This window comes from Schistocerca serialis, chromosome 4 (genome assembly GCF_023864345.2).
Source record: "Schistocerca serialis cubense isolate TAMUIC-IGC-003099 chromosome 4, iqSchSeri2.2, whole genome shotgun sequence".
NCBI lineage: Eukaryota > Metazoa > Arthropoda > Insecta > Orthoptera > Acrididae > Schistocerca > Schistocerca serialis.
The window spans coordinates 626,963,892-626,986,020 of record NC_064641.1 but is presented as its reverse complement, the minus strand read 5'-3'; the positions used below and the strand labels follow the sequence as shown (position 1 = coordinate 626,986,020).

The window sequence follows — 22,129 nt, the reverse complement described above, 5'->3', positions numbered from 1 at the left end:
TCAGTTTTCGTAATTTTATTTCGACTTTTGTAGCTTACTGTTTAATGCTTTTTATAATTTAAATGTCCACTGGTCTACGGTTTTAATGTTTTAATGGAAACAATTTACATAAATGACTTTTTGCAGTTTTAGTATCTTGTTAAACCCACAACATTCCTACAACTTCACTTCCACTCCCCTCCCTGCCTTTTTTGTGCAGCATCACTCCCTCTCTCTCCACTTTATAATTTTGCTATTTTATGCCGTTTACAACTCACACATCCATTGTCCTACACTATTAATATTTTAAAGAGATTATTTATCTAATTATGATTTTTAAAATTTTGCGTAGTACCCTCTCTTGTTAAACTCATGACGCCCCTACTGCTTGAAACACCCATGCCTGCTTTCTTTTCCCTCTACCAGTCATCCTCGCTACGTATTTACCCCTCTTTCCTCCTTTTCCTCTTCCTCTCTCATTTACCTTCACCAGATACCAGTTTAAGACATTGACCACAGTTGCAAAACACGGTACTCTGATATGAGCTTCTGACTCAGACGTGTTCCTCACGCACTTAAATTAATTCTACATTTAGATTCAATTTTTTCTACTTATTCTAAAATATTGAACTGTACATATATACTGAAGGGCCAAACAAACTGGTACACGTGCCTAGTGCAGAAGTGCCGCATCACGACGTGGCATAGACTCGACAAATGTCTAAAGCGTTGCTGCAGGGAACTGACACCATGAATCCTGCAGGGCTGTCCATAACTCCGTAAGAGTACGAGAGGTTGGAGATCTCATCTAAACATCACGTTGCAAGGCATCCCAGATATGCTCAATAATGTTCATGTCTGGGAAGTTTGGTGGCCAGCGGAAGTGTTTAAACTTAGAAGAGTGTTCCTGGAGCCACTCTGTAGAAATTCTGGACATGTGGAATACCGCATTGTTCTGCTGGAATTGCCTTTGTCCGTCGAAATGCACGATGGACTTGGATGTATGCAGGTGATCAAACCTGCCTGAGTCGTATCTAGGCGTATCACGAGTCCCATACCACTCCAACTGCACACGCCCCCCACCATTATAGAGCCTCCAGCAGCTTGAACAGTCCCTTGCTGACATGCAGGGTCCACGGATTTATGATGTCTGCATACCAGTACAAGTCCATCCGCTCGATACCATTTGAAACGAGACTCGTCTGACCAGCAACAGGTTTCCAGTCATCAACAGTCCAATGTTGGTTTTGATGGGCCCAGGCGAGGCGTAAAGCATTGTGTCTTGAAGTCATTAAGGCTACACGAGTGGGCATTAGGCTCCAAAAGCCCATCTCAATGATGTACCTTGAATGGTTCGCACGCTGACATGTTGATGTCCCAGCATTAAGATCTGCAGCAATCTGCGGAAGGGCTGCACTTCTGTCACCATGAAAGATTCTCTTAAGTTGTCATTGGTCACGTTCTTGAAGGATCTTTTTCCGGCCGCAGCAATGTCGGTGCTCTGATGTTTTTCCTGATTCCTGGTATTCACGGTACACTCGTCAAACGGTCGTACGAGAAAATCCCCACGTCATCGCTACCTCAGAGGTGTGTCCCATCGCTCGCACGCCGGCTATAACACCACGTTCAAACTCAATTAGATCTTGATAACCTGTCATTGTAGCATCGGTAACCGATCTAACAACTGCGCCAGACACTTGTTGTCTTATATAGGCGTTGCCGACCGCAGCGCTGTATTCTGCCTGTTTACATGTCTCTGAATTTGAATACGCATGCCTATACCATTTTCCTTGGTTCTTCCGTGTATAATTTTTCTTTGTTTTAGATCTGAAGATGATCCAAAGAGATCTGCCTGTTTACATGTCTCTGTATTTGAATACGCATGCATATACCATTTTCCTTGGCTCTTCCGTGTATAATTTTTCTTTGTTTTAGATCTGAAGATGATCCAAAGAGATCAAAATATGTCATACAACTAAAAGTGAACAACTGAGACTAAAGAATAATCGAGAATTTTTTAAAATCTCGCGAGGTTTGTAAGACAATACGTCCACGATAAATTGTTGGAAATAAATAAGCCCAAACCCCTCGATTCAGTGGACGTAGCGTGTATTAAAACGAGTATAATTGCAGATATTTTTATGTGTGGTACCTTAAGATATGCACACCTCAGTGTGTTGGTGGTTTTTCTCTGCATCAAACAGTCGTCTTACAAACACATCACAAACTTCAGTGCCTGATGTTTTCTGCATGGTCGCAACTGCACCATTAAGTGGACTGTGGTGTCAATATAGACTAACCGCTTGGCTTTCCACGCTTCAACATGTGACCTGCCAGTCAGGGGAAAATAAGGATTAATGGCTTGCTCTTGCTACATGTACTTGGAGATACTAACCAACTTAAAAACATACTAAAGTCAATTGGGTAACTTTGTACCACTTTTTACAATTTTTTTAAAAAATACTGGACATAAAATAAATTACAGATCACAAAAGACATTGTACCAAATGTGAGTGTATGCTTTCCCGGCGTATACAGCTGGCGAAGAGTTCTCGGGCTTCCAGCCGGGTGGCGGTGTCTTCAAACAGCGACGTTTCGACGAGTGACATACTCATCATCTTCTGGCGAAGTGCCGAGACTTTGCGGATGCCGGTCCCTTTATACCTGCGGTGTGCCCCCCACCACCTGGCCGCGGGAGGCTGGGTCCAGAGGAGCCGGCGGGCGAGGTGGAGGGGGAAGCGGGTGCGCCGTTCGTGTCTCCGTCAGAGCATTCTGATTGCGTCTCGTGAGCTGGACGGTTCTTGTTGCGTTCCTGGCGTATTGCGGCTAATGCTGGATTCCAGACCGCGCTCAGTTGATAGCCTTCGTCCCTGTTCACAAGGTTCTCGTGGACCCGTATTTCTATTGATTCTTTAATGACGCTATCCCAATAGCTCCCGGCTCGGCATAGCACCCTGGTGTTTTCGAAGTCAAAGGTGTGGTTTTCTTTGATGCTATGTTCAGCTATAGCAGATTTCTCTATCTGTCCAAGTCGAACATGCCTGATGTGTTCCTCGCACCTTTTTGAGATGTAGCGCTGCGTTTGACCAATGTACTGCACACCACATTCGCAGGCAATGTTGTATATACCAGGTGTGTTTAGTTTGAGTGGGTCTTTAGCTGAGCCCAGCAGCTCTTTCGTCTTCGGCGGTGGTCGGAAGACGGTATTTATGTTAGATTTTCTTAATAGCCTCCCGATTTTGGCTGATGTGGGCCCCAAATATGGAAGAAAGGCGAGTCTCTTGTTAACTTCCTCTTCCTCTTCCTGAACTTTGTCAGCCTGTCTCCTCTTGAAGGCCCTGCAAATCTGTGTTTCACTGTACCCGTTTTTCCGAAATACCTCTCTTAGGTGGTGTAATTCGTCTGAGAGGCTTTCTTTGTCACAAATGACGTGCGCCCTATGCACCAAGGTGGTCAGTACTGACTGGCGTTGCGCCGGATGGTGGCAGCTGGTTGCATGGAGGTATAGGTCTGTATGTGTCTTTTTTCTATATACTGAATGGCCCAGCGTGCCATCCGCTTTCTTCCTGATCAGTATGTCCAGGAATGGAATACAGCCATTCTCTTCTACTTCCATCGTGAAGGTTATATTCTCATGTGGACGACACTTTCGTGATTTGGCAGCATGGCAGGCAGGCACTGGAGGAGTTTATGGACCACCTAAACGGCATACATGAGAATATAACCTTCACGATGGAAGTAGAAGAGAATGGCTGTATTCCATTCCTGGACATACTGATCAGGAAGAAAGCGGATGGCACGCTGGGCCATTCAGTATATAGAAAAAAGACACACACAGACCTATACCTCCATGCAACCAGCTGCCACCATCCGGCGCAACGCCAGTCAGTACTGACCACCTTGGTGCATAGGGCGCACGTCATTTGTGACAAAGAAAGCCTCTCAGACGAATTACACCACCTAAGAGAGGTATTTCGGAAAAACGGGTACAGTGAAACACAGATTTGCAGGGCCTTCAAGAGGAGACAGGCTGACAAAGTTCAGGAAGAGGAAGAGGAAGTTAACAAGAGACTCGCCTTTCTTCCATATTTGGGGCCCACATCAGCCAAAATCGGGAGGCTATTAAGAAAATCTAACATAAATACCGTCTTCCGACCACCGCCGAAGACGAAAGAGCTGCTGGGCTCAGCTAAAGACCCACTCAAACTAAACACACCTGGTATATACAACATTGCCTGCGAATGTGGTGTGCAGTACATTGGTCAAACGCAGCGCTACATCTCAAAAAGGTGCGAGGAACACATCAGGCATGTTCGACTTGGACAGATAGAGAAATCTGCTATAGCTGAACATAGCATCAAAGAAAACCACACCTTTGACTTCGAAAACACCAGGGTGCTATGCCGAGCCGGGAGCTATTGGGATAGCGTCATTAAAGAATCAATAGAAATACGGGTCCACGAGAACCTTGTGAACAGGGACGAAGGCTATCAACTGAGCGCGGTCTGGAATCCAGCATTAGCCGCAATACGCCAGGAACGCAACAAGAACCGTCCAGCTCACGAGACGCAATCAGAATGCTCTGACGGAGACACGAACGGCGCACCCGCTTCCCCCTCCACCTCGCCCGCCGGCTCCTCTGGACCCAGCCTCCCGCGGCCAGGTGGTGGGGGGCACACCGCAGGTATAAAGGGACCGGCATCCGCAAAGTCTCGGCACTTCGCCAGAAGATGATGAGTATGTCACTCGTCGAAACGTCGCTGTTTGAAGACACCGCCACCCGGCTGGAAGCCCGAGAACTCTTCGCACCATTGTACCATTTTACATCTATAGTTACTGAATGCTTGGAAAAGTGAAAATGAGTGCTAACTTAGCTCTATTAGAGTAAAATTTAAATTTTAGTGCTGGTGTAAAGTTACACTGTGATTCAGAATCTCTTTAGACCAATCTCAAAAAATATAAAATAAAGAAAAAACACCTGTTGAACTGGCGCTGTTTGACTTAAATCACTGTCGCCAAAGGCTCTCTTCACAATCAGCGCAATTATAGGAAGTTGGAAAGACAATTGAATTACCAACTAGAAAACACAGAGTTAATAAAAGTTGCTTTCAGTACGAAATAATGCCAGTAGCTGGTGCAGCAACCGAAATCAAAGTGATAAGTGGTACGAAGATACCCTGACCAGTAAAAAGTTGCCCTGATTGACTGTACTCCAAATAGCTATAATTATCAGTCTGTAAATGACGTAAATACTGATGAAATATTGTTCAGTAGAAATATCTGCACTTATATCCATTAATCTTGCATTATCGTTGTAATCAGAGGTGCTGGAGCAAAGGCTGAGAAAGCCAGAAATCTGCTTAATAAGTGTTAACGAAAATAATAACTAATTGAGCAGACAGCAAATAACACTTACCTCTGGAGAATGCAGATGATCTTTGTCATATATTCTGCCGTGTTGTAGACCACATACTGGACAAGTGCCGTGGAAGATAGTGTGTAATGGGAAACAACCACTACAGTACAGCAACAATTTTAGAAAATTACTAGGAAAACAAAGAAACTGAGAGGCAGATTCTAATGAATTCTGAAATAATAAATTCTGTTTCGGAACTGCTTCACCGATGCAGACCAATTTTCGACCGTCGCACAAATGATCTCACGAGGTATGAAAATATGTGAACATGGATCTGAAAATTAGATTAAGTTGCAAGAAAAAAAAGGGACATTGGACTTAATAGGATGCCTGTTCGATTCTTCGATTCTACATGAAATATGCGGAAAAAATGGTTCAAATGGCTCTGAGCACTATGGCACTTAACATCTGAGGTCACCAGTCCCCTAGAACTTAGAACTACTTAAACCTAACTAACCTAAGGACATCACACACATCCATGCCCGAGGCAGGATTCGACCTGCGACCGTAGCAGTCACGCGGTTCCGGACTGAAGTGCCTAGAACCGCTCGGCCACCGCGGCCGGCAAATATGCGGAAACACTGGGGCTATTTATCGTATGTTGCTGGAACAACGAAGGGTGCTATATGATTACAGATCTAATCCAGAAGAAAAGTTGCACGACAGATTAGTAGAACTATATTTTCCACAGTCGTCAATAGTTTGCTGTATTGGGGAGCATGTTTTGTGCGTATAATGTTGATCAACCACATTTATCGGTATTGTAATTTTAATCATTTTTATTTTATTATTGTACTTTTAATTGAAAGCTATTTTATCTCATTACTATTGCTGTTGTTTTAAAATATCAAAAGTACAGCTCTTACGTTCTGCAGCTCACGCGAATAACCATAAATTGGAATGCGTGCTAATACCCTCTAACTTGAACGCTCTGACAGCGTATCACTACCTTCTTGAAGACTGGGTAAAAAGTCGCGAGAAATGGATATGTGAAAGTTAATGTGGGAACCAGCTGGATCGATATGTACGTTATCTGTTAAATGAAGGTTAATTAGTAGATGTAAACTGGATGCCCTTTCTCGTCGAAAAGAAGTAATTTTATGGCTGAGAATGTCATCTTATGCAATTGGTGTGAATACCAAACCGAGAGAGGTGGCGCAGTGGATTCGCATTAGGGAGGACGACGGTTCAGACCCGCGTCCGGCAGCCGGCCGAAGTGGCCGTGCGGTTAAAGGCGCTGCAGTCTGGAACCGCGAGACCGCTACGGTCGCAGGTTCGAATCCTGCCTCGGGCATGGATGTTTGTGATGTCCTTAGGTTAGTTAGGTTTAACTAGTTCTAAGTTCTAGGGGACTAATGTCCTCAGCAGTTGAGTCCCATAGTGCTCAGAGCCATTTGAACCATTTTTGAACCGCGTCCGGCCATCTTGATTTAGGTTTTCCGTGATTTCCCTACACCACTTCAGGAAAATGCCAGGGTGGTTCCTTTTAAGTGGCACGGTCGATTTCCTTCCCTATCCTTAACACAATCCGAGCTTGTGCTCCGTCTCTAATGGCCTTAATGTCGACAGGACGTTAAACACATATCTCCTCCTCCTGCTCACCTTTGCTGAGTATCCATTAATTTTAATTTATTGCTCGAGTGTGAGATGTCCCCCATCTTAGTAGTGCAAGCATTACCGTTACATTACATTGTGTATTAACCTCAAAGACCTCTTGATATATCTATGATTTCAGAGCTTTGTATAGCTTTTTACTGTGTAGTACAGCTTTCAACGACAGTAACTGCCACTCATTTTTCTTAGAAAATCCATTATACACTCCTGGAAATGGAAAAAAGAACACATTGACACCGGTGTGTCAGACCCACCATACTTGCTCCGGACACTGCGAGAGGGCTGTACAAGCAATGATCACACGCACGGCACAGCGGACACACCAGGAACCGCGGTGTTGGCCGTCGAATGGCGCTAGCTGCGCAGCATTTGTGCACCGCCGCCGCCAGTGTCTGCCAGTTTGCCGTGGCATACGGAGCTCCATCGCAGTCTTTAACACTGGTAGCATGCCGCGACAGCGTGGACGTGAACCGTATGTGCAGTTGACGGACTTTGAGCAAGGGCGTATAGTGGGCATGCGGGAGGCCGGGTGGACGTACCGCCGAATTGCTCAACACGTGGGGCGTGAGGTCTCCACAGTACATCGATGTTGTCGCCAGTGGTCGGCGGAAGGTGCACGTGCCCGTCGACCTGGGACCGGACCGCAGCGACGCACGGATGCACGCCAAGACCGTAGGATCCTACGCAGTGCCGTAGGGGACCGCACCGCCACTTCCCAGCAAATTAGGGACACTGTTGCTCCTGGGGTATCGGCGAGGACCATTCGCAACCGTCTCCATGAAGCTGGGCTACGGTCCCGCACACCGTTAGGCCATCTTCCGCTCACGCCCCAACATCGTGCAGCCCGCCTCCAGTGGTGTCGCGACAGGCGTGAATGGAGGGACGAATGGAGACGTGTCGTCTTCAGCGATGAGAGTCGCTTCTGCCTTGGTGCCAATGATGGTCGTATGCGTGTTTGGCGCCGTGCAGGTGAGCGCCACAATCAGGACTGCATACGACCGAGGCACACAGGGCCAACACCCGGCATCATGGTGTGGGGAGCGATCTCCTACACTGGCCGTACACCACTGGTGATCGTCGAGGGGACACTGAATAGTGCACGGTACATCCAAACCGTCATCGAACCCATCGTTCTACCATTCCTAGACCGGCAAGGGAACTTGCTGTTCCAACAGGACAATGCACGTCCGCATGTATCCCGTGCCACCCAACGTGCTCTAGAAGGTGTAAGTCAACTACCCTGGCCAGCAAGATCTCCGGATCTGTCCCCCATTGAGCATGTTTGGGACTTGATGAAGCGTCATCTCACGCGGTCTGCACGTCCAGCACGAACGCTGGTCCAACTGAGGCGCCAGGTGGAAATGGCATGGAAAGCCGTTCCACAGGACTACATCCAGCATCTCTACGATCGTCTCCATGGGAGAATAGCAGCCTGCATTGCTGCGAAAGGTGGATATACACTGTACTAGTGCCGACATTGTGCATGCTCTGTTGCCTGTGTCTATGTGCCTGTGGTTCTGTCAGTGTGATCATGTGAGGTATCTGACCCCAGGAATGTGTCAATAAAGTTTCCCCTTCCTGGGACAATGAATTCACGGTGTTCTTATTTCAATTTCCAGGAGTGTATAAAGTGCCTCGTGCTTTAGAAGGGAATAGCCTTCCACTAATGCTGAACCACGAACATCATGTAAAATAATGCTGCAATTTCTACAGGGTACGAGATATTTAAAAAACAAGGTTTTCACCGGCCTGGCCATTTGCTTGTGCATATCACTTTGGCAGAGTTTCGGTATCACCTGTGCACAGGGGTAGAACTTATTAATGCAATTCGTATTCGGCCCTCTGATGTCGTCACTATTTACCCGCCCATATGATGGTGGAATGGTAGATTCCTAAGGTCATGTCATTGGAAATCTAGGGCTTCTGTTTGACAATTTCAACGACAATTTCCTTATACAAGAATTCAGCGTGTATTGTGTGTGCCAAGGTCTCGAGAAGCACACAGGGAAAACAAAAATGGGCACCATTCGGCGATGAAGAGAGCCCACACAGCTGATGCCACTCATTGAATTCAGATAATGTATAGCTGCCAAAGTGGAGAATGTTGATTGCTACGTTTCACCCGCTGTTCCAAGTGGTCCCCCCTGTTTTCTATAAGATTAAGTGTGATTGATTTAGCGAGCCAATTGATGTGTGAAAGAGTACCTGAATGTTCTTCAGACCAGGAACACAAGCGTATGGCTCTGAAAAATGGTTGTTGGCATCTTGGAAGACGGAGGTGTCCACAACATACTCATCATTAAGATGTAGAGGAAAGGGCAACACTTGGGCACCAAGTGTGTTGAAATAAACAAACTGGTTCCTGTTTACAGTAGACTGCTACGGTCGCAGGTTCGAATCCTGCCTCGGACATGGATGTGTGTGATGTCCTTAGGTTAGTTAGGTTTAAGTAGTTCTAAGTTCTAGGGGACTTATGACCACAGATGTTGAGTCCCATAGTGCTCAGAGCCATTTTTTTGTTTACAGTAAATTGAGCTAATGTGTTCGAGATATGGTACGAAAAACATCCTGGTAACATTACAGGACCACGTCCGGCCTGAACTACACCCTCCAAACAATGTGTGTTAGACGTTTGATGGGACGGTTGGTGCATTCGACGTCTTGCATCATTTGAACAGAGCTAAGATCGCGATTCCTCGGACCGCACTACATTCCTCCTCTAGTCAGTATTGTCCAGTTTCCGTGTTGTTTGGCCCATACAAGAAGTGCAACTTGACTGGCGCTGTGGGCAATGGCCTCTTGTGAGGTACCCGACTTTAAATCTCCACTGCAGTAGGCTTTTTGCGTTCGCTCGGGAAGTGGTAGAGAAGGGCCTGTATTTACTGACAGCTGCGATTCCTTTCGACTGTCGTTTTCAAGGAATGATACACATTTCCGGTCTCTGTTAGTTAACATGGATGCGACTGGTACAACATTCCTTCTAGGGCCGTGCTGGGTAGCCGTGCGGTCTGGGGCGTCTAGTCACGGTCCGTGCGCCTCCCCACGTCGGAGGTTCGAGTCCTCCGTCGGGCATGGGTGTGCGCGTTGTGCATAGCGTAAGTTAGTTTAAGTTAGATTAAGCAGTGTGTAGGCTTAGGGGCCGATGACCTCAGCAGTTTGGTTCCATAAGACCTGACCATAAATTTCCGAAATTCCTTGTAGACACGAACAAATAGGACAACCTCCTTCAGGAAATGGTGATGGGCGCATCTAAATACGATAGCTGTTTTCTGCCATTCTAACTCGTGTCCACGTTGAGCCATCTTAATGCTCTGATTCTATACACATCGCTTCACTACCACGACTTATCGTTAGCGGTGGAAGATCACATTATCGCCTGGTACGAGATCTACCTATCTACAACGCTCCATACCAAACACTGTGTCCTTTTAAGAGAGTGACTAATATTTTGACTGGTGAGCTTACATTTTGTAAATGTGTGTGTTTTCTGTCTCTGTACTGTTTCAGATCGTAAAGCCCAACAACATGACAACATAGTTCGAGCAATTCGTAGCAGCCCGACAAGCCGCAGCAGAATTTCTACACAACCGGGTTTTCAACACACTAATGTGGGGCACAGTATAAAGCATAGCTTGCCTGTCTGCTACTTCCAGATAAACAGGACTCTAAGGGGGGAGACAATGCCGCTTTGTAAATTTATAAACTCGTTGTTGTTAATTATGAACTGATACAACAAAGGCTGTGCAAAAGAATCAGCCAAAGCAGGTACCCTTCCACACCGACGAGTGAAAATTCCTACGTAGGCTACTGTGAACATTAATTTTCAGCGGCGATTCTTAATTAACATGTGGTTTGGTATCGTCACCAATCATTCCTTGGCTTAGTTATTATGGGTACCCGTTTTAGTTTGTACAGAATTTATTGGTGAAGATGTGGAGGGTAATCCACCAACAGTGGCTGTAACGTATACACAAATTCTCCGCGTCGGGTCTATTGCGGCGGTGTTGTTGAGCGTCAACCAAGATCACTCGACTTTCCTCCGCTAGACTGTTATTTGTGGGGTTGATGGAAGCACGAAGCTCATATGCCAAGTGGTTTATTTTAAATGATTGTATTGGAAGTTAAAGCAGAATGTCAACAGTAACTGAAATTAAATGCGTATCGTCTCCACACAGGACTTGCAGAATCTATCAAAGTTTATTACTGTGAGACGAAGAGAGCTCTGTTTCCGTGTTTATGATTTAATATTGGGAAAAGGATTCATCCTTGCATAAAGGACAAGTATTTTTTCACTGTACGATGGTATGTTGGTACCTTATCGTGTTTCAGCACCATTGTGACATCTTCAGCGGTTGTTTTGTTTTAGATGTTTCCTATGTGCTACATCTCAAGTGTGTGAGATGTTTATTTTCACTTCATACAATAAAATAGCAGCCAAACACAGACTTACACACAAGAAAACGTGTTGGTTTGACGAATTAGTGTAGAGTACAAGAAAACAGTAAAATAACGTGACAACTTCCACTTATCCACCAAACGCAAACATTATATTTTTCTGCAGGTGCTTATGTTACAGCAAAAACGCAATTAAGTTCAATAAAACGTGTTTGGATTATATATTAGTAGGGGACAGTATTTCGCGTAAAGTGGAAAGCTTTGCCAAATATGCACTGAAGTCGCTTTTTCCAATTCTAAACATAAGGTGTGTAGGGAAATCTGACAGTTTACCTATATGTTGCACTGGTCCCCATTCCTCATATATACAAAAAGCTTTACACTGAAATACATTGAGAACAGAACAAGTGCCCATGTAATTTCGTCTAGAACTGCGTGTACCACTGTTTCCTCCTGGAACCCTTGTGTTAGTGCAAGAATTACAATTATGTGTTTTTGTTCTGAACCTACAATGTGTACGAGAGCAAGTCAGTAAGTAAAGTTATTTTTTCCTGCTCCTTAGGTTGACAGCTCTGGCTCAACAATGATATGTCTTAATTTCAATTATGTTCTCGTTCGATAGTTATGTTTTTTCAGTTAACAGCACTATTATTAGTGATTTGAGAGCATTTCATTGTAAGTACCACGTTACCTGTATGCTTCAAAAGAGAAATGGAGAAAATAATTCGTTTACTGTCCCCTGAAATTATTCGCAGAACGCAGCCGCAGTAGAGTGATAGTTGTTTTGCTGAACGAATTATGTACAAGGGTATAATACTTCAGAAGTGCGACGAAAAGTGTTCGTGTAGGCACTTAGAAAACGGACAGGAACATTAAAACGGTTGAGAGAATGATGTGTGATTATCGTCATGACAGAAATGGTGATATTGCACACGAGTTGAACATTAGCTACGGTTAAGCATTTTCAGTCGCCCTTGAATCTCTAAATAATCGCTAAGTTTGTGCGCGTTGGGGACCACGTCACCTGATTGACAAACATGAACGTTTGAAAATGACGAAAGAACATTTGCGTCGTTCTGAACAGCAAGGAGAAGATCTTTTCAGTTGCATAGTAAACGCTGATTTTTCGTAGGTCCATCACTACGAACCATTGAGTAATCCTCAGAACACAGTGTGGAAACAGCCATCAAAAACGAATAGCAGCCTAAATCTCTCTGTGTGGGCTGTAGTTAGCCTAGTCTTGTTTTCGTGGTCCCTTCGGAAGAAGTCCGTAGGGAGGTGAAATATCGGATGGTTATAATTAATCTGACGGTGTTCCGAGTGCTGTTGTGCGGGCTGTAGTATACATCGCAGGACGTTGAAACACCTTAGCTACGTTCATTAATCGTGTGGTATAAGAAAACGGTAGTTCCAATTTCTGCAACCAGATGAAAACGGGGAGCTGAAAACAGTGAGAATATGAAATGTGTTCTGTTTTGACGCCAGTGCTGTTTGATATTTGGCGACATGTGTTGATTTCTTTTGGGAAGTGACTGTTGGTGTAAGGGGGTTAAGAAGGTTATAGTTTTCCGTACTGAACGCAGTGGCTTTTGAGAAGAATAACCGTGCATTGCTGGTTAAGCTGTTTATCAGAACGGCAGCAATAGCAGCGCTGCATTGGGAGAATATCACCGACAGAAGTAGCTGCGAAGATGCCCCCTGCCATAAATTGGCTAAAGAATATAATCAAGGAATTTTTGTTGAAGTTGCAGCTACAGGCGACCGTGCAGCACATACCTCAAACTCTGCAACCAGTGCTCGATCTGTGTCATTGGAATAGTCTCTCTCCTGGTCAACAGCTCAAAAGAATTTGCGGTGCATTTTACATTGGTATCCGTACAAGATTTAGAATGAGCACCAAACGAAGCCCCAAGGCTACAACGCCGTGACTTTCCCTTTCGATCTCTAGCGTGCTTGGAAATGGATGACATGTGACCACACCGGGGAATTTTCTTTGGACGGACTTGGCACTTTTTATTCTGTACTGTTCCGTGAATGCACATAACTGTTTCACACGGGGCTCTACTCCGTCAAATGTTGTGCAGGAACATTCAATATGTGACAGTATCGTGTGATTTCGCAAGCTCCTTCATTCTCGGTCCGTTTTTCTTCAACGAGATGACAATTCTCGGGCCTGTTAGGTGTACAATGAAATTTGCATGTTATGAGAACCTCGTTTAGCAATATGTGATTCAAATTTTGCGAGAACGTAATTGTGTCCGCACAACTATTTTCATGGTAGATGAGACGATACTACATATCGCTTGACAGGTGACAGATTTGTTTCTATAAATCTTCGGTAACGACTGTATCATCTCTAGCCAGTTTCAAGATGTGTGGCCTTCCAGACGCCCCGACCTAAATCCTTATGACTTCTGGTTGTGAGGATATCTGAGAGATCGTGTCTCTCAGGGATATAGACAGTCTCTTCCTGATTGAAGGTCAGCATACGACGACACACCGCTACGATTACACCGGATACGTTGCGAGCAGCTGTCGACCGTACCGTGTTACAGATGCAGCACGTTCCTGAGACTGGAGGCCATATTAAGCACATGTTGCATCCTAATGAACGTGACACAACACCGTTATCATGTGTTTGATCGTTCTTCCCCTTTTTCTGCACACACACACACGCAGACACACACGCACGCACACACACACGCACACACACACACACACCACATTCCGACTGCTTACAACGCCATATTTTCACCTGATGGCAGAAAGTGGAATTATTATTTTCTCAGCATACTCAGAAAGTGGAATTATTATTTTTTCAGCATACTCAATGAGCACACCGATTAATGAACATATCTGCGATGTTTCAGCGCCTTGCGATGTATACAGTCTGCACTACAGTACTCTTAACACCGTCGGTTTAGTTATAAACACCCGGTATATCTCCAGAATCTGCGCCCAACGCTTGTTCTTGGAACTTCGTAAGTTGGTTTTAAAAGTATTATTGGAGTCCAATTCAACCTTCTATCAATTAAATTTTCCAGAATTTCTGCGATGTCCTCCCTTGAATCGAACGAACCTTTCGTTCTGTCCTTCTTTGTATGCGTTCAGTATCTCCTGTTAGTCCTATTTGATATGAATCTCACACTTTTGAGCAATATTCAGAAATGCGATGCAGGGTGGTTTGTAAGTCATCCCCCTTTGCATAAACTAAATTTTTCCAGTATCCTGCCGCTGAATCCAAGTCTACCACCTGCTTTACATACGACTGAGCTTATTTGATTATTCTACTTCATACTCCCATAAATTGTTACACAGACACAGAATTTGCATGAGCTGACTGATTGCAACAGCGAGTCGTTGATATTAAACTCAAAGGATACTACTGTTCTGCGTTTTGTGAAGTGCACACTTTCTCATTTCTGAACATTTGAAGCAAGCTGCAGAGTCTTTGCACCATTTTGAAATGTTACCAATATCTGATATTTGTACAGATCGAAGGTCGCCCATAAAGTAACGCACCGCATTTTGTTTCTTCAGCTATTGTTTATTGAACGCAATGGAACGGACACACCGGCCGGCCGGTGTGGCCGTGCGGTTCTAGGTGCTTCAGTCTAGAACCGCGTGACCACTACGGTCGCAGGTTCGAATCCTGCCTCGGGCATGGATGTGTGTGATGTCCTTAGGTTAGTTAGGTTTAAGTAGTTCTAAGTTCTAGGGGACTGATGACCACAGATGTTAAGTCCCGTAGTTCAAATGGTTCAAATGGCTCTGAGCACTATGGGACTCAACTGCTGAGGTCATTAGTCCCCTAGAACTTAGAACTAGTTAAACCTGAGGTGGCGCAGTGGTTAGCACACTGGACTCGCATTCGGAAGGACGACGGTTCAATCCCGCCTCCGGCCATCCTGATTTAGGTTTTCCGTGATTTCCCTAAATCGCACCAGGCAAATGCTGGGATGGTTCCTTTCAAAGGGCACGGCCGACTTCCTTCCCCGTCCTTCCCTAATCCAATGAGACCGATGACCTCGCTGTTTGGTCTCTTCCCCCTAAACAACCCAACCCTAACCTAAGGACATCACAAACATCCATGCCCGAGGCAGGATTCGAACCTGCGACCGTAGCGGTCTTGCGGTTCCAGACTGCAGCGCCTTTAACCGCACGGCCACTTCGGCCGGCCCTAAGTCCCGTAGTGCTCAGAGCCATTTGAACCATAACAATCACCTGGGATACTGATTGCATCCACACTTCCTTTGGTGATTGATAGTTTCAGTGCTAGCTGCCGAGTTGTTGTGTGTCGGCACTCGCGAATGAGCGAACCAGAAAGCTGCATCTTGTCAGGTGTGACAGCTTTGGACGGCGTCCCTGAACTCTGCAAAACTTGGAGCTCGACCGAACAGTCTTCTCGTAATGGCCTTACCCTCTTTGCCCAGCGACTAACCGTACTTCTGTCGATTGCAGATGCTCCATAAACTGCACACAAACGTTTCTGAAAGTTCCGAACAGTTTCTTTCTCCGTACTGAGAAATTCACTGACGACACGCTGCTTGTAAGTGCAGCGTTTTGGCGCCATTTTGAAACAAAGCTGGAGCTACACTATCTGTCGGAGGAAATCGAAAATTTGCGCGGCACTCCGGAACCTTCAAATAATGTATTCTTGTTGCTGAGGAAAAAAGTTTTGCACTTCGTTCTAGGCAACCCTGGTAGATATGTACATTACTGCAGGGAGTTTGAGGTTAGCATTAACATTGTCTTCCAGATCAGAAACATACGACACGAACATCAAAGGCCCCAGCACACTTCCCTGAGATACCCCTGAAGTTACTTCTACATCTGTCAGTGACTTTCCGTAAGATAAAGTGCTGCGTCCTCTCTACCAAAAAATCTTCAATCCATTCACAAGTTTTGTTTGATGTTGCGGGGATATGCCCGTACAACGGAAAGAAATATCTGAAACAGTAGGCCGTTGGGTAGCTGCGCAGCTGCCGGCGGGAGATGCGGCGTGTTGACATAACGGCGGTGCTCCGGAAACGCGGCGAGTACCTGCGAAGTGGCTGCGCTGGCGTGTCAGTGGGTCACTCACCAGCCCGTAGTCGGCGAGCTGCCGCTGCAGGCTGCTGCTCGCCCCGGAGCTCGAACCTGCAACGTAACAAACAGGCCGCTCTTACTCATCATGCCACCGTAATTGGTGCAATAATCAGATAAGTCACATTTACATATTTTCGGGTAAAGTAGCAAAAACTGTCTAACTGAACTCCGTCCGAACAGTCCTCGGAAGGCCCGTCGGTACCGACCGATCGCAGACTCATCCTCAAACGATAGGATTTACTGGTTGATATGGACGGGCATGTGGTCAGCTCACCGCTGTCCCAGCTGTTGTCAGTTTTCGTGACCGGGGCCGCTACTTATCAATCAAGCGGCTCCTCAATTGGTCTCAATTGGTCTCACTGCTCTTACCAACAGCGATCGACAGGCCCAGACGGTCACCCATCCAAGTGCAAGCCAAGAGAGACAGCGCTTAACTTCGGTGATCTGACGGAAACCGCTGTTACTATTAAGGCACAGCCGTTGGCTAAAAAACTGCCTGGAAACTGTAAAACGTTATTAATCGGTCTTACCTTTTCCCGATCTTTATTTAGGCCACCAGCACATCATAACGGCTTATTACATAACAAACCCAAGATTTATTGAAATTTATTGAATTAGAAAAAATGGACTTGGCTCGCTCTTGCATCAAATAACTTTGTTTCTTGAGTATGATGTCAAAAACTAAACTGGTAAACAAATAAAAAAACAACTATTAGCACTTTGCACCCTACTGAAAGTAATGACGTGTCTGATAATTAAAAATGAGTACACCAATAAAAGTCGCAGGTGTGGAAAGTTAATTAGAAGTTCATTGCTCTTCTCGTTAGGATGAAATTATGCAGCATCCGTAATAGTTCAGTAACAGATAACGTTATTATGAAATTCTACGTCTGAGGCTGGCATATGATTATCGGTAAGCTACATGAGAGCTTTATACAATGTCCAGTTACATTAATGTGATCAACTGTCAAAGGCCTGAATAACAACCTTTTGCAGCTCGGACCTCTACGAGATGTGCGGGAAGAGAGCCAATGATGTTCTGGAATGGATGCGTAGGCATGCAGATTCTCGATTGGGTTTAAATCCGGAGAATTTTGTGGCCGGGTGAGTACGGCAATCTCAACGTGGTGCTCTTTGAACCACGCACCCACACCTGAGCTGTGTGACAAGGTGCATTCTCTTGCTGATAGATGCCATTGTACTGAGGAACAACAAACTGCAAGCAGTGGCGGACATGGTCCCAGGAATAGATTTGTACTCACATTAATCCATTGTGCCTTTCAGAATGACGAAATCACCCAAGGAACGCCCTCCGATCTGGATCCTTCCGACGATTGTTACATGGTGTTTGCTTTCAGACGTTTCACACCGTACTCGCCAACGGCCATTTGTCCGACGGAGCACAAAACAAGATTCATCTGAAACGACCATCTACAGCCATTCAGTGGACGTCTAGTTGTGATATTGGCAGACAAATTACAGCCCTTGTCTCCGCCGCGGAGGCCCCCATACGGCAACATTCGCTGATCGGTCTTTGAGGAGGGACTATTGGTAGTCCCACAGTTCATCAGTGCGGTTTGTTGCTGGACAGTTGCATGCCTATTCGTCCGTACACATCCCCGCAGACATCGTTTATCCCTGTCAACTATGGCCCGTGGTGCACCACAGTTGCCTTGGCGCCGATGATGGATAGCGCAGTTTTGCCATGCACAGTATACTTTAACAATTGTAGCCGTTAAGGAAATGCTTCCATCCTTAGCCCGAAACCCAATCATCTCGCCGTTTTGGACGTCAGTAAAATCACCCTTTATGTACCCTCCACTGCTAGTGCTGCCACCTGACTCTGTGAGTGATTGTTGCACGTTGACATCGAACATAGGCGGTCGCCATATTAATGTGACAGGCCCGACATCCAGGAGTGATGGCTTAGGTTGGCATTTCATTTCTTAGCAGGACCGCTTTTGTAGTCATCCGCGCCACCCTTACCGTACAGCGGTACATCGACACCCCGTTTTGTTGCCCTTCATTGCAAGCCATCTTGGGTTTACATTTCAGCAAGATAATGCCCGCCCCAGACGGCGAGGGCTTCTACTGTTTTACTTCGTGCTCCCCAAATCCTGCCTTGGCCAGCAAGTTCGCAGGGTCTGTCGACAGTTGAGAACTTTTGGAGCACTATGGGTAGGGCCTTCCAGCCAACTTGAGATTTTGACGATCTAACGCTCAAATTGGACAGAATTTGGCACGAAATCCCTCAGGAGGAATCCAATAATTTTATCAATCTAGTCGAATAACACCTTGCAGAAGGCCTAGAGGTGGACCAACGCGTTGTTGAATTGCTCAGGGAGTGGACGCGCGTTTTGAGACATCCTGTCACGGGCTGCGCAGCCACTCCCGCCGGAGCTCTTAGTCCTCCCTCGTGCATGGGTGTCTGTGTAGTTCCTAGCATAAGTTAGTTTAAGTAGTGTGTAAGTGTAGGGACCGAAGACCTATGCAGATTGGTCCCATAGGAATTCACACACATTTGAACATTTGAATCGCTCAGTTTGTGAACCTATTTACCTTGTATTGGTTGTCTAATGTTTCTGAAGCTGTTATCAGAGTTTTGTCTATACATGTACATTACCGATCTCGGTGCCATTTGGATAATTCCTTCGTGGTGCGTCGTTTCTTTTTTTTTTTTTAAGTGTATCTTCTTGTTTCATAGTCTTTTCCTCGCCGGTTTCATTTGTTCCCATGATAGACAAGCATGCTGTATAAATGATCTGGAAGATAAAAGTCGAAGACGATACTGTTGTATTTCGCAAATGTTGGACCGCAGAAGAATGTAGCAAATGCAGGAAAATCCGTAGAGGATCGACGATACGCGCAGGAACCGGCAATTGAGACTGAACGTAAATAAGTGTAACGTATTATGCATGAATAGGTGAATAAATCCCCTACTTATTGAGAACACTAATAGCAAGAAATTACTGGAGACAGTTGTATCGATAGTAACGATGCCACATAGTTTCAAAGGTTGGCACTACCACGAGACACCGACGGCAGCGCCCTCTAGCTGATGCTGTGCAGCTGTACGAGCTCCGCTGCAGATTCTCCCCATTTCATCAGGTGCAGCCAGCCAGGAAACTTCGCTTCAGCTTCGCACCTCATTCCAAGTTATGTATTCTTACTGCTTGAGTAGAGGGGATTTAAATTCATACAGCAGTACTGACGTGTTTTACCTTTTCCTGATCCAACCCATGCGCCGCCCTCCCGGCGGGATACAAAAACAGTAACTGCCGTAAATTAGCTAGGCCTAACCACCTGTCTCGACTTCAGATGGAATGACTACATAAAACTAATTGTAGGTAAACGAGATGGCAGGCTGTGATTAATTGGAAGAATCTTAAATTAAACGAAACTAAACTCTGTCCGAACTGGACTTGGAAGGCCCAACGGTACCGACCGGCCGCCGTGTCACCCACGGACCACAGCCCACAGTCCTAACTGGATGCGGATATGGAGGGGCATGTGGTCAGCACACCACTCTCCCGGCCGTATGTCAGTTTACGAGACCGGAGCCGCTACTTCTCAGTCAATTAGCTCCTCAGTTTGCCTCACAAGGGTTGAATACACCACGCGGAAGAATCTTAAGGAAGTGTAATTCGCCGACAAAAGGATTGGCTTACAAAACATTTCTTGTACCTATTCTTGATTATTGCTCATCAGTCTGGGACCCTTGTCAAAGAAGATCTAAAGAAAAGCGTGGCGTTTGATCACAGGATTGTTTAGTCGCTGCGAGAGCGTTACGGAGATGCAAACAAACTCGAGTGACAAAACGCTGTGAGAGAGGCGCTGCTTATTATAGAGAAATTCCGAAAGAGTACATTGGAAAAGTTGAACAATATGTTACTTATTCTTACATACGCCTCGGGAAATGACCACAACGTGTGAATAAGAGAACTTAGAACTCACACGGAGGTTAACCGACATTCATTCTTCTCACTTGCCACAGGGATGGGAGGATCAAATACTGGTAGCAACAGCAATTTCCACCTCGTACTGTAATGTGGCTGTAGAGTTTTGCGGGTCCGGGATGTCATCATATGTTTTATCAGATGTTGACGTGACGGTCGGCACAGCATAGGCAAGGCGTGCGCTATGTGGAACACTCCGGCATCATCCAGACTCCGACCTTTTACACAAGCCTACATTTTAAGGGTATCCTACAAGTACCTCAGTCGGCGGAGAATCAGCATCGCAAAAGTCAAACTATGCGTGGATCAACACTTTGATAGAAGGTATCGCCGTAGATTACTGTACATAGTAACAGCGACTACACGGCACACAGTACAGCAACCTTTAGCAAAACACCTACAGACCGTCTATCCAGCAAAACTCAATCACTATGGAGTGCAGTAATGACCGCCTCCGACTCATACATCTGGTTCCCGCAAGTAACGAAACACAGAAACTAGAAAGAGCACAAGGTGCTACTTGAAATCGAACGTATACTATTTTGTAAGGACACTGATGGAATAAAAGTCATAACACTAACTAGAAGTTGGGCGATATAAACGAAAGTTAGTAGGCCTGTTTCTGCATCTGAAAGATGATGGTTATCAAAATTTTGCGCCAATCTCATAAGAGTGGCACTAGTGGCGCCACTATGAGGCTGCAAGTCAGGTTTGCTTTAAATACACGCTGTAGCGTTCGTGAGCGTTAGTTGTCTTTGAGATTGGACATAGTAAGTAGATGCTGATCAAGAATGCCTTTAAGGCATCAAAGTCGCCATTATCAACACGACTGAGTTTGAACGATGGCGCGTAATAGGGCTACGAGAAGTTGGATGTTCCTTCTAAGATACTGCAGAAACACCTGCCAGGAATGCAGCCACTGTACATGATGGCTGGCAGTGATGGGCACTAGAATGTACTGTCACAAGAAGACAGGGGTCCGGACAGTAACATGGCTCCACCAAGAGGGAAGACGGTCGTGCTTGGTGTTTGGCGCATGGCTCTGCCGTATCGTACTGCTTCCACAGCAGCAGTTGGTACCACAGTGACACGACGAACTGTTACAAATCGGTTACTTCCAATCCATGTGCCTGTACCGTGCATTCCACTGACCTCAAAAAAAAAAAAAAAAAAAAAAATGGTTCAAATGGCTCTGAGCACTATGGGACTTAACATCTTAGGTGATCAGTCCCCTAGAACTTAGAACTACTTAAACCTAACTAACCTAAGAACATCACACACATCCATGGCCGAGGCAGGATTCGAACCTGCGACCGTAGCAGTCCCACGGTTCCACACTGAAGCGTCTAGAACCGCACGGCCACCCCGGGCGGCCTCCAGTGACCTCAAACCACCGCCATTTGCGACTTATGTGGTGTCAAACGAGAGCTCATTAGAGGGCAGGGTGGAGGTCTGTTGTGTCTTCTGATGAAAGCTGGTGCTGCCTCGGTGCCATTAATGGCCGTATATTGATTAGAAGGAGGCCAGTTGAGGTCCTGAAACCAACATGTCTGCGTGCTAGACACATTGGATTTATACCTGGATTTATGGTCTACGGCGCGATTTTGTGTGACGGCAGGAGCACTCTCGTAGTTATCCCACGTATCTGACTGAAAATATGTACGTCAGTCTGGTGATCCGA

The 22,129-nt window shown here is 45.7% G+C and overlaps 1 protein-coding gene across 2 annotated transcripts in view; it reads right to left on the bottom strand.

The window, feature by feature from the left end:
• Nucleotides 1-22,129, bottom strand: part of LOC126475446 (heparan sulfate 2-O-sulfotransferase pipe) — a 291,703-nt gene that overhangs the window by 90,949 nt on the left and 178,625 nt on the right. For both annotated transcript variants that reach the window (XM_050103309.1, XM_050103308.1), the window contains exon 3: nucleotides 16,488-16,543. In XM_050103309.1, coding sequence (XP_049959266.1) covers nucleotides 16,488-16,543 — 56 coding nt within the window. The remainder of the gene's footprint in view (nucleotides 1-16,487; nucleotides 16,544-22,129) is intronic.